Here is a 12,226-nt window from a genome sequence, read left to right as displayed (position 1 = left end):
GAAAGGGGCGCCGTATTGTCCGAGGGCCTCCGCCTTCTCCCTGAACCAGATTCGCCGCCCATTCCACACACGCCCCGGCATCCGATAGCTCGCCGATAAACGGAAAGCATGTTGCGTAGACGCACGCGGCGGCCGGCCTCACCTCCTCCTCGCGTCCCCAGTGGCGGCGAAGGCGAGGGCGCGGAAGGTGAAACGAGAAACGGCCACTTGGCCGAGGTATATAAGCCTGGCCAGGAGCAGAGGACAGTCAGTCTGGACACCTGCTCCACCGAGACAACACACATCATGAACACCGTGAGTATCCTACGTGCTTCACACCTAGGCAAACGCGCAGTGGGCCGGACAGAGCCATTATTCCTTGGAGGAAAATACGCCGCCAACGTCAACAGTGTCTGTTCCTACCATCCGACCAATTCACGACCTTTGGGATAGATGCCTTGAAAATGAACAACAGCCAGTGGCTACGAGCAACAATTAGGGGCACAGCCGAAGTGATCCCACCGAGAATGTGATGTCACGTCTGCAACCTACACGACGAAGCTCGAGACGTTGTAGTTAAAGGTATAAGGTGCTAGAAGTCCCAGAAGATCGCTTTCGAGGCGCAGCCCTGTTAAAGCTAATTCCGCGTGGCCAATTCCATATGACAGTACAAGTCGCCCCGCACTTCCTGCGGGTCCGAACTGCCGCGCTGCTATCATAACACCAACCGTTTTTTCTTGCAGTTCACCGCCCTCGTTGTTCTGGCTCTTGCCTATTCCGCCAACGCCGGCGTCGTCGGCCTCGGCTACGGCGGCTATGGCGGCTATGGCGGCTACGGCCACGGCGGTCTCGGCTATGGCGGTCTCGGCTATGGCGGTTATGGCTACGGACACGCCGTCGCTGCCCCCGTCGCTGTCGCTGCCCCCGCCGTTGTTGCTGCCCCCGCTGTCGCTAAGGTCGCCGTCGCTGCCCCCGCTGTCGCGAGGGTGGCCTACGCTGCCCCTGCCCGCTCCTACGCCTACCGCAGTGACAGCTTCGGACCCGCCGTCGCTGTGACCCGCGCCGTTGCCGCTCCCGCTGTCGCTGTCGGACACGGATATGGTCTTGGCCTCGGCTATGGCGGTTATGGTTATGGCGGCTATGGCTATGGTGGTCTCGGCTACGGACACGCCGTCGCTGCCCCCGTCGCTGTCGCTGCTCCCGCTGTTGCCAAGGTTGCTGTCGCTGCCGCCCCTGTCGCTGTCGGCTACGGCTACGGACACGGATTCGGCCACGGATACGGACTCGGCCACGCCGGCTACGGCTATGGTGGAAAGTTCTACGGTTGAATCACCCCAAAATCTCAGGTATCTGCTGCTTGAATAAAGGCTGAAACTTGATTTGGAACAGAAAACTATTCTTCTGTGAAAGAAGGCTGGAGATGACGGTCGTGGCGCAGTATTCAGTAAAAGGGTGCTAGAACGCTGAGGGTTTCAGGCTTTCAAATAAACCGTGACACATTAGGGTCGCATTTAAGACTGAAAGAGCCAGATTTTACCATTTATTTATTTGTCCTCTTATGAGCTTTCAGTGCGAGTGCTTCGGCAGCCAAATAGCTTTGCTCTTTTCCTCGAGTTCATTGCCTTATTTATTCAGTGGCCATAAGCGCAACGAAGCTAAACACACCTATTCTTAACTAACTAGACCACCGGCTTCGTCTGTGGTCTGAAGAACTGTGCTTTAACCTGTGGTCTCTATTTTCTTCCCCCTACAGCACACCTGAGGTCCTGGGCAGTGGAGCGCGAGTGTCCAGACGCATCTTCACCGGAGGGGCGCCACCGTTCCGCCAACCAGGATCTTCTTCGCCCTCCCCTCTCTCTTTATAGGACAAATAAATTATTTTACGTTTGTTTACTCATGCTCCATAATACTGGTCTGCTTCTTTCATTAGTTTGCTGCGGTGCCTGTAGCTCTCATAAAGGAGCGAAACGCGATGCCTACATGAGGTTAGGTTTAGAGTCCCGGCGGCACTCTGAGGTCCGTCGGATGTATACATTTCGCACAAGGAGTGGAGTTAGATGTCTAACTCGAAGTTATTTGGCGGGTGGGCCACGGCGGCGCGTCGAAATCTCCCCGGGGTGAGATCGAAAGAGTTTCGCCTGATCTTTCTCCTCAGAATCTGAGCCCTGAGTTAGAAAGGAAGTGAAAGATGTAACAACGAAATCATGAATGCTAATACACCTGGCGCAACTGTAATGTATGCCAAGTTTAGCGAACAGCGTCCAGAGCGTTAACGTAAAATTCATAATCAGGGATAAGGCGCTTTGTCAAAACAGCTCGCCATCTCCACTGGTTATAAACTTCGCGTAGCGCATGAAGGGGGTTTTGTCAGGTGCACGGGGCACCGGGGTCAGGTAAATACAGAAAAGAAATCAACCCCAGGCAAAGCGTCTCCCCTAATTCGATTATTCGGTTAAAGGAAAGCTTTCTGATTTGTTATTTCCGAGAAATTAGTCCTGTTTCAAAAGTTTCAAGCTGGGATTTGCTGCCTTCGAATTTAAACTTCACTCAAGGGTGGCTGTGTGTTCACTGGAAACATCGTAACAGTTCCTTTGCTCAAAGCAGAATGAGCGGATAGGCCGAATTAAACCCGACTTCAGTCAGCAGTTCGCAGTTCTCCGGCGGGACTTTAGCGACTTCTTGTCCAAGCACGGTTTGTAATAGAGAACTGCGCGGACTCTGGCCTACCGCAAAGCCATGGCAGAGTAGCACGCATTCACTTCGTATACCTGTGGAGGTACTCGTTGAGTGTGGCCTTTTCCAGAGCTCTAGAACAAGATGCGTTTCTTTTAAGCCCGCATGAGCTTCACCTTCCTCGAGTTTGGACCAGAAGAGCCCATTGAAGAAGGGCCCATGCTATAGCACCAACAGTTTGTCATTATGCAGAAGACAAAATAGAGCGGACATTAAGACTGTCGGGTGGGGGTGCAGAGCTGTCTTCTGCAAGAAGCCGAGTTCGAGTCGTGTGGACAAAAAAAAAAAAAAAACAAGCAAAAACAGTCTTGATGAGAGAATAGAAATTGTCTGCTATATATATATGCCTTGAACACATGGACGACCGCATTCCTGCGCTAGTATCCCTGTATTGTTTAGTTTTATATTGATTAGCAGATGATGTGTAGTTTCATTTCATTTGTGGCATGACTTCAAAAGGCAACGCTTACATGCACAGTGTGTTTACATTCAGCGTTATTCATTTCGCAATACACTAGAAGTTGACAACTTCTCTTGTCTGCATTCCAATTTATGTAGCTTTAACGTGCGTCCTGTGTTAAATTTACATCAAACAGCTATTTACTACGCATTGCTACTCACTGCTTACTAGTCAGTCCTCAGTCATAAGGCGCCTATTTTTTGTGTGCCCCAGCTATTATTTTTTTAGGAGTTCAGTCGCCCACTGATACTTATTCTGCGCAACAGCCACTTTCTGTCACTGCCCACCATAGATGCATGACATCTCAAAAGCGATCATGACTGATGCATCTCAAATGCAATGTAAGGTAAGCGAATCAACAATACCTTCTGAGCGAGTAGATAGAGTAGGTGACATTCTCAAAGGAACATAGTTGGTACTTACCAGAATCCGAAGGATTTCTGTGGAGGCAAAAACGATGAAGATCCGATAGTCCTGGCGATGAAAACATTGCAGCTAAGGTAGAGGGTAGCCGCCGGTACGATAAAAGAGTTGAGGACTTCAAAGGAAAAACGCCAATGTTAGCCCCTTATAGCAGGCACGTCTCGTGCGAAGGATTTTGCCACCGCTTTGCTGCTGTTTAACATGCGAACACGTGACAACATATACTCTATACGACAACAGTCTACGAGTGGCTGCAGATCAAATATTACAGTCCACTGCTCTAGCTACCAGCTTCACATTTGAAATAAGCGTACAGCTACATAGAACACAAACCCAAGTTTGGATTCTTAGTGGGGCACTGACTTGGCGCCCTGGCGGAGGAGAGCGTCTAACATTAGAAACTATATAGGTGATCCCTGATGAAGTTTAGCCCGCATGTCTATCGAAGCAGAACTTTCTGCGCCACCTGTCTGATTTTATAAACATTCATTCATACATGTCATAATTATTTTTTAAAGGAATTGAATTACATTAGTAATTACTCTGATAAAATGTATTTAAGTTACATCACTAATTACTGTTCCCAAAATTAAGTGCATTATATTACAATTACTTCTGCGAAATAAGGCAATTATTTTTAAGCTACTCTTCAGTTTTCGCCCCGCTGCCCTGGTGCAGTGGTTAGGGCGCTCGGCTGCTGTTCCCAAGGGTGCGGAGGCTAAAAGCAAGGCGACCGTGTAGAGTGCGATATCAGTTCACACTAAAGAAAGTCACGTGGTCAAAATTTTCGGAACCCTCGACTACGGCATTTCTAACAGCCTGAGTCGCTTTGGGACGTTAAACCCAATAAACCAATAAGCCTTCTCGTTTTCATCCATGCAAAAATTATGTAAACAAAGTAAACAAAACAAAAACCCCTCTGCAGACCTGACGCGCACATTCTTTCGTCTTCCCGCAAAATTTAGCCCCGATAGTTATTCTCTCCCTCTTTCCTACTGGTTATAACCATATAAAGAAATGGGAAAAACAAAAAACAAGGAAAAAAAGCATGGTCAAAAGCTGGTTCCTATCATTGTGCTCAAGGCAAAAACAAGCGAAGAAATTGGCATCTTGCTGACCCGGAGCTGTCTCCACCGGTTGAAGTTCCTGAAACAGGTTATTTATTGTTTCCGTGGTCCCAGGAATCGACCTCGGCACATTGTGCTCAAAAATGTTCGTGCCACGGATATTCCCGTATGGTTTTCCCCATCCCCGTCCCTATTCCAGCCCTCCCTCCCCCCGTGGCGACGAGTGTAACACAGTGCCCTAGCCGACGTAACAGTGAGCACCAGTACGCAATCTCATCTAGTTTTAAACGAAGGCCGTCTTGCACCGTATTTCCCTTCTGCGTCCCCATCTTGCTGCTTGGAGAATTGTTGCGACTACAGCCTAGGATAGCGGCAGTATGTAGCCCAGCAGCACGGGACACCGCAGGCCTCAGACGCATACTACTCACTTATGTCTCTTTTTGCCGATCTGTTACCCTGGCCTACGCTTGCCGCGCGCCGGTCCTGCTTTCGCAGCACTTTACCGTGATGTCTAGAAAAAAAAATTCAGTTTAGCAAGTAGGTAAAAGTAATTTGGAATGTAATGAATTACTTTTGCACTCAGAAAAACTGCCCTCAATATTTAATTACATTATAAATTACCAACTTGAAAAAGTAATTCCCTACAGTATAATTACAGGGAAAGGTAAATAATAAATTAGAGTAACCTCTTGCTCTAATTCAATTACTGCCATATCTGGAAATGACACCCCCCGCAGCCACTGGGAAACTTAGCTGTCAAACACGAGGGCTGTGAAACGCAAAAAGCCTTGGGGCTCTGCGATGTCAGTACACATTAAAGATGCGATCGATATTAGTCTGTCACTCTCACTAAGAAGTCTCATATAGGCAATATCTCTTAGAAGTTAAACCCCATATATCATACCGTACACCATACCATACCATACCATACCATACCATACCATACCATACCATACCATACCATACCATACCATACCATACCTTACCATACCTTACCATACCAGACGTATGGGGCTCCAATTTCTCTCGATGCCCACAACTGACCATATTACGTCGGGAGAGCTTAGTCAAAGAACGTTATCGGCTGAATGCACGCTACTAATATTGCAGAATGGGGTCTCGAATTTTTCTTGTCCAATCGGCTGATGTTAGCAGATTTCAGTCCCTCAATCAGCACCACCTGTATATTGCCAATACAGGGTCACTCAGTTTGCGCGCGCCGCATTTGCACCTCAAATTACTCGTGATCTACATCTCAGAGATGGCTAAAGCTTTCTCGGCATAGGAATTTAGCGCGATCACGAATGAACAAGTGATCGCAAAGTGCACTGACTGCTGGCGCCGAAAGCGCCGCCTGACTCAGGCTGGGTGGTCTCGGCCTGAATATGAGATGGTTCTGCAATGATAATGGCCGTTTATAAATGCGCCGATGGTTCAGTTCCTTACTTCTTTTCCTCTCGCCATGAAACAATAAACCCACATCGTTTCGATCAGTTTCTTATCTTCCTGCTTTATCTATGCTGAAGCACAATGGCGCCCGCATTACATTTTTTCGTCACGTAGAGCATGTTATTCCACCCCTGTTGCGCGACCCATAGAACTTTTTCGCAAAAAATCACAAATACACACGGCTAATTGTACCGGGGTCAAGAACGTTCCCAATTAGTTGTGAGGCCTAAACGGCATACCTTCTAGAACCCAGCCAGCTGTTCTGAACCAACAATTACCGCCCGCGCCTATGGCTTTCGCAGACGTTGACTTTAAATATGGGCGTAAGTTTACCCATAAGGAGTTCACTTTCGAGTTCTTCGCCTTGTTGCTTGCTGCAGCTACATTCCTGCCTGTCGTTGCCGCTTTGTTGGAAAGGCTGAAGGAAGACGTAACTTATAACAATAAAGAACAAATTAAACAAAAAAGATGAGTAGAGAGAGGTCTGCAGAGTGTCATTACCCTCCCACACCGGGACCGAAGCATTTCCTCTTACTGCCAAAAGATAAAAATAAATCGTACATATAGGAAGGGGGGGGGGGGGGGGGAGGGGGGGGAGGTTCCTAACGCGATGAGCGAATACGTGGGCATTACACGCTGTTTCTTTAGCGTGCATGCGTCCATCTATCGAATAAAACGGAACGACGTGCTTGCCACGGAACAGCCTAGACGTGTGCGGTGCTTTCTTCGTATGCAGCGACCATAGCAGGCAAGCGCAGAGGGCGGGCAACCATGTGAGATTCCCACACAACGTATGCTTGGGAGGAGAGTTCCACCCACCTATCGCCTCTCGCTGTCGGACAGTTAGAGATAAGAGAAACTGAAATTGCGGGGGGAGTTTGAGTATATAGGGCCTCTGATGGAGGTCAAACGGGCTACCTACGTTTTGAGCTGCGAGCGCCATTACAATGCGATCGCAGACGCTCAGGATGAGCAAGCAGTACCAACCATGCAATATCCTATATTGCAGATCGGCGCAAGTAGACGTGCGAGTAAAAGTAACAGCCATTGAAATCTCTACCCAGCTTTCGCTCCGTCTCCATCCCGCGTGTTAATTTCCTCGCATCATGCACTGTAGTTCATGCGTACGAGGGACGAGTGTCCGTTTCTTGCCAACACGCGTGTAAAACATGAAATTTGTTAGCGAGATGGCACAGAATTATGTACTATATATTGATCCAGATTTCCGCGATTTCATGTCCTTGTTTATTTCTCGCTATATTAATGAGAAAACATTTGCTGTAGTTAAGCTCCGGTTAACCCTAGTGCGACGCGAAAGCTAGTAAGCACGGTTATACGTAGCAAAGCTCTTTATTGTAGCAGCTTGTTTATCTTCTGTTTGTCGTCCATTTAGCTAATATATGTATAGAGCGATTACCCCAGATACTGTTGCGGCAGCTAAAATTGCAATGGGTTTAGGTATCGTTGTGATGATTGACAAACCAACCGGCCCTGCTGGCAACCGTGGTTAGCGCCCTGGTAACAACATATGCCGAATTGAGGGCTACACCGGGTGTTGCAGCTCCGGATGCAGCGACACCTGTGGAGTTTGTGGAATCGGCGATGGCTGAGCGGCGCACTATTCGTTCGGCGCAGCGAGGCTGCGGCGGCGGCAGCGGCGGGTACGCAACTCTGACGTTATGCGCGGCGCACCTGTTGTTCAACGTATACGCAGTAACTGCTCCGACTCCGCACAGCGACCTTGACTTTACATCACTTCAAAAGAAACGAAAGAGAGGGGAGAGGCTAGCAGTCTTCCCAATAACACGGCAAATGTACTCGCGTTTGTTTTTATTAATACTCCAAATTCATCGCCTTTATACATGCATTATTTCCCTGCCTTAAATGGATTAGTGGCACTTAACGGCACTATTGTTGACATATTAAAGAGATTTAGCTTGCCGTAGATGTGCCAGCGTCTGCGTGTACCGGTGTGCATTTCTCTCTGCTCGTCCTTCGTTTCTTTGACTGGTTTTCCTCGTAACTATGTACCAACTGGCTCAGATTTCCACTCTTTTGTACCGCTTTACCGGACCCCTCCTACGCAGGCGAAGTGGCAGGTGAGGGGCAAGTTTTGGCCACTGAGAGTATGCATATTATAGGAGACCTCTGGAGAAACCGGTACGCGTCTACGCTAGTAGTGGTTTATTGTCATCCAAAAAGCGGCTGCAGAACCTCCCGAATGGCTTTCAAGGGTAGAGCCTTTGTTGTCGCGGCGGAAGTTTTAATGTGACGAGGCCAGTCTAACGCTGGCTGATCATGACATTCATTCATGTATATTGCCTTGTGTGACTTTTTTCATGTCTTGATTGGAGTTTCGTGTTATGAAGTATGCCAAAGCCAGGCAATAACGAAAAAAAAAATATATCCGAGCCAGCCCCTGGCAGGCTTATTATATCAATGTCTTGCAAAAGTCAGGCAATAAAGCAAAAAAAAGGAGGGAGGGGGGGTGGAAGCGGCGTAGTGGTAAAGCACTGGGCTGGGGATGCAAGGGATGGAGGTTGGATTCCCCTTCAGAAGACAAGGTTGAATATTTTTTTAAAGTGACGATGAGCCATTAAAGGCTTTCACCTTAAAAGATTTTCGGGCGTACTGGCGACTGACAATATATATTTTAGGCGCACTTGGACCTCGTGCGTTCGAACAAAGAACTATAGTGAATCATGTGTCAAGACAGCCAAAATAAACAAGATAAGACTAAAATGAGGTTATTATGACTTAATTAAAATACATTTTTCGGGCTATTGGTAAAAGAATAATTTAGCATTTAGGATAGATATTGCCCGGCAAATTACCGGAAGTATGAAAATGTACCTAGTCGGAAAAAACTACAGAAAAGTTTCTGATGTTACGACAGACTTTCTGTGCGGTTTTCGACGGGAAACCTGTTGTGACAACAGAACATTCTGTAGTAACATCACAAATTTCTGTAGTTACAACAGAAAAGTGCTACAGAACTACAGACAACAGAAATATACTACAGAAAAATGCAGAACTACAGAAAAATTTGGTGGTTACGACAAAACTACAGAATATTTTGTCGTATTTTCTACACAGTTCTGTAGTTTTTTTCGACTGGGTAGCGACTTTAATTCTTCGACCAGATCGATAAAGTAATCGCAACAAGACGAATAGTTCCGAACCGTTATGAGAACGTGCATGAACGTACCAGTTCTGAATCATGCAAGACCAATAAAAAAAGGTTCAGTACAACGCTTTCGAATAACAGCAAACAAATACCTCGGAGGATTCTAAACGTCAAATGCACTATTGATCCCTCCCAGGACATTGATCATATATATATATTTTATAGGATGAATTCATTTGGTACCGCGATCGCAGTGCACGATGGCAGTGAAGGAAAAAAGAACGCCCCGAACCCAAACATAAAAATTATGGAAAAGACAATAGCGAAATGTGCTATTTCACCTTTTAAAAAGTCGTAACAAATAATATGACGCTTTAGGTCACACAAAATTAGTCGTTTTTCTTTCAAGGAGCTTTTAACTGCATCTTTAAAGATATACCCGGCTACAGCTTCCGAAAGAGGAATAATTGGTGGTTAGTAGACTCTTAATAAGCCAGAAAAAAACAGTTGCATCGGCGCCTACCGCTTTCACTCTCTTTCTGACCTGATTCGTGCACTAAGGGCACCACTACTGAAAGCCCGCGGTCAGTCAACGTCCAGACAGGCACAAATTTATTTACTGACGATTCTGGTAACTGCTACAGACATTAACAAAAACCTGTTCTCCTTGATTTTGATAAGGCTTTATAGCAAAAAAAAAGGGGGCGGGGGGGGGGGGGGGGGGGAGCAGATGCTGAATCTCAGTCATGCATAACAGCGGATTGTTTTGCATTTTTATTTTAAGCAATGGGGAAAAGATACGCTATGCTCCACTTATTCGTGGCAACTACAAGTATTTCGACACGTAGCGGAGCATTGGGAGAGTTCGCTAGAAACATATAAATGATGTAGATACACGTCCCTAGCTCAAACTGGGAGATTACCTGCATGATGACAGTATTTAAATAAATCAGGTTAGTAATAACAACAATAATAATCATAATAATATTTGTTGCCACTTTCTAACTTGCTATGTTATACAAATGGAGTTCAGGCCTATCGAAGGCAACAAGAGTCTTGAGTGACTGGGCCCGGCAGTCAAAGCAAACTGACATCATTGCGGGAAATCAAGAATTGAACGCGATAATCGCTACAAAGCACAAATAAAGCCCTGTTGAATGTACGTCACAAATTGAACTCCAATGTAAAGTCGAAGCTGAAAGCAAACCTACCTCTAAACAGAACCATGTGCACCGCCATGATTAAGAAAAAAAAGTCCCATTCAACTGATAGCTTTCAAGTGCATCTTAAGGTCGACGAATAAGATCATGGAAACAATTTCATCGGGCAATTCATTAAAGATTCTGGGCACGTAAGCGCAGCGTGTTGCTTCTCCATACCGCGTTGAAATACGCGGCACAAAATAACGAGTGGATTTTAGTGGATTTCCACAGCTTTCTACTAGGATCATGCAGCGCCAAAAACAAACGAATTAAAAAAATTTTGGCGAAAACTGAGGCTGTTATCAAGGCGGAGGCAGATGGCAATTACATGCAATGGTGTTTATTATGTCATTCAAGATAGTATTCGTGCACAGGATTGGTCCCACGGAAAGGACACGAAGCAAAAACATTGATGCCATATATAAAGAAACTATATTGGAGCGCATGCATAATATTTTTCGATGACAATGCGTCAAAGATTTGACGTTAAGAAGTAACATTGAAATTTTTGAACATTCGCACATACGTAAGCAAGGAATACCGGCCACGATAGTGATCCGCCGAAGACCACACCAAGATATTTTTAGTTTGCGCATTACACCGGTTGACAATGACATGAGAGAGGAACATGCATATGCTAATACAGAAATACTGAATTATATATAAGTGTCGAGTTTAAAAGATTTCTTAAACACGCGATCTTTGTTTTCACTTTATGCACCGAAAGTTTGTTCTCAGCAAACTATTTGATCACATGATTTACATTTCCCTACAACAAATTAATCACTGTCTCATAATTAATGCGCTTTGCTAATGGAACTGTGTCATCTACATACTGGAATATTAAAAATTTGTTATTATTAAATCGAAGTCGTTTCTATATAAATTAAATATCAATGGAGATAAAAATTTTTCCTGGAGTGCACCTGCTCTCAATGCAACCCTCCTGATATGTTTTTCTTTTATATGAAGGGGGGGTGGGGGGGGCGAGGACAGTTTAAACTGATGATTTGTGCGCGTCAACACAAGAAACGCTTTATAAAAATATAAAAATATTCTCGTCGGCCCAACCGCTGCAGATTCTGTAATAACTATTAATGGTTCACGGGATCACAATGTTTCTTAACATCGAGAAGCAGAGCACAAGTGCATATGTTTTAATCAAAAGCGGTATACTGTTCATCTGCGAATTCCTCCAGAAGTGTTGTACGGCTACGTCGTGTAATAAATGATGTTGCCGATTTGAAAGCACACAGAATTCACTGAAGAATGACTTCACAGATACAAAGATAAAATTTTGCAGTATTTGGAACAGAATCGACAGTATAAAAAAAGGACGGTAGGATTGAAATTAATTTTTTTTTGTCCTCCTTTGAATAGCGGTGTAACGAAAACCGTTTTCAAGCCTTCTAGTATTATAGCACTTTCCAAAATCCCGTTCAAGAAAATAGTATGACGTTCGGAAAAGCAGGAAAATTCTTTTGTAACAATGAAGCTCATATGCCATCTATTCCGGCGGGCTTGGCTCTTCTGAACCAAAATATTAGCTTTTCAAGATCGTCCTTTGATAGCCTTGGAAGGCATACAGAGGCTGATAAAGACTATTTTAATCTGTACTTAACATCTTGACGAGCTGCTACCTTTTCGACTAGGAACGTAAAATATTTATACAAGTCGTTAGATTTGGATACAAAGCCCCCCTTTAAAGTGCCTGAGCAAGGCGAGCTTCCTTTTTTGCCACAAAGACGTTTAATCAACGGCCATATCTTTGCAGGCTTTCTGAAAG

General features: G+C 45.5%; 1 protein-coding gene across 1 annotated transcript; it reads left to right on the top strand.

The window, feature by feature from the left end:
* Positions 1 to 254: 254 nt before the first annotated feature.
* Positions 255 to 1,886, top strand: LOC146198935 (uncharacterized). The gene is made up of 3 exons (XM_084592676.1): positions 255 to 294; positions 723 to 1,325; positions 1,733 to 1,886. Exons 1-2 carry the CDS (start codon positions 286 to 288, stop codon positions 1,305 to 1,307), a joined length of 594 nt encoding a protein of 197 aa, XP_084448802.1. The 5' UTR covers positions 255 to 285; the 3' UTR covers positions 1,308 to 1,325; positions 1,733 to 1,886.
* The last annotated feature ends 10,340 nt before the right edge of the window (positions 1,887 to 12,226 follow it).

The sequence above is a fragment of the Amblyomma maculatum genome, chromosome 2, assembly GCF_055883805.1.
Source record: "Amblyomma maculatum isolate TAMU_Amacu chromosome 2, ASM5588380v1, whole genome shotgun sequence".
Classification (NCBI taxonomy): domain Eukaryota; kingdom Metazoa; phylum Arthropoda; class Arachnida; order Ixodida; family Ixodidae; genus Amblyomma; species Amblyomma maculatum.
The sequence above is the reverse complement of the archived record's forward strand: the minus strand, read 5'-3'. Positions and strand labels throughout refer to the sequence as shown.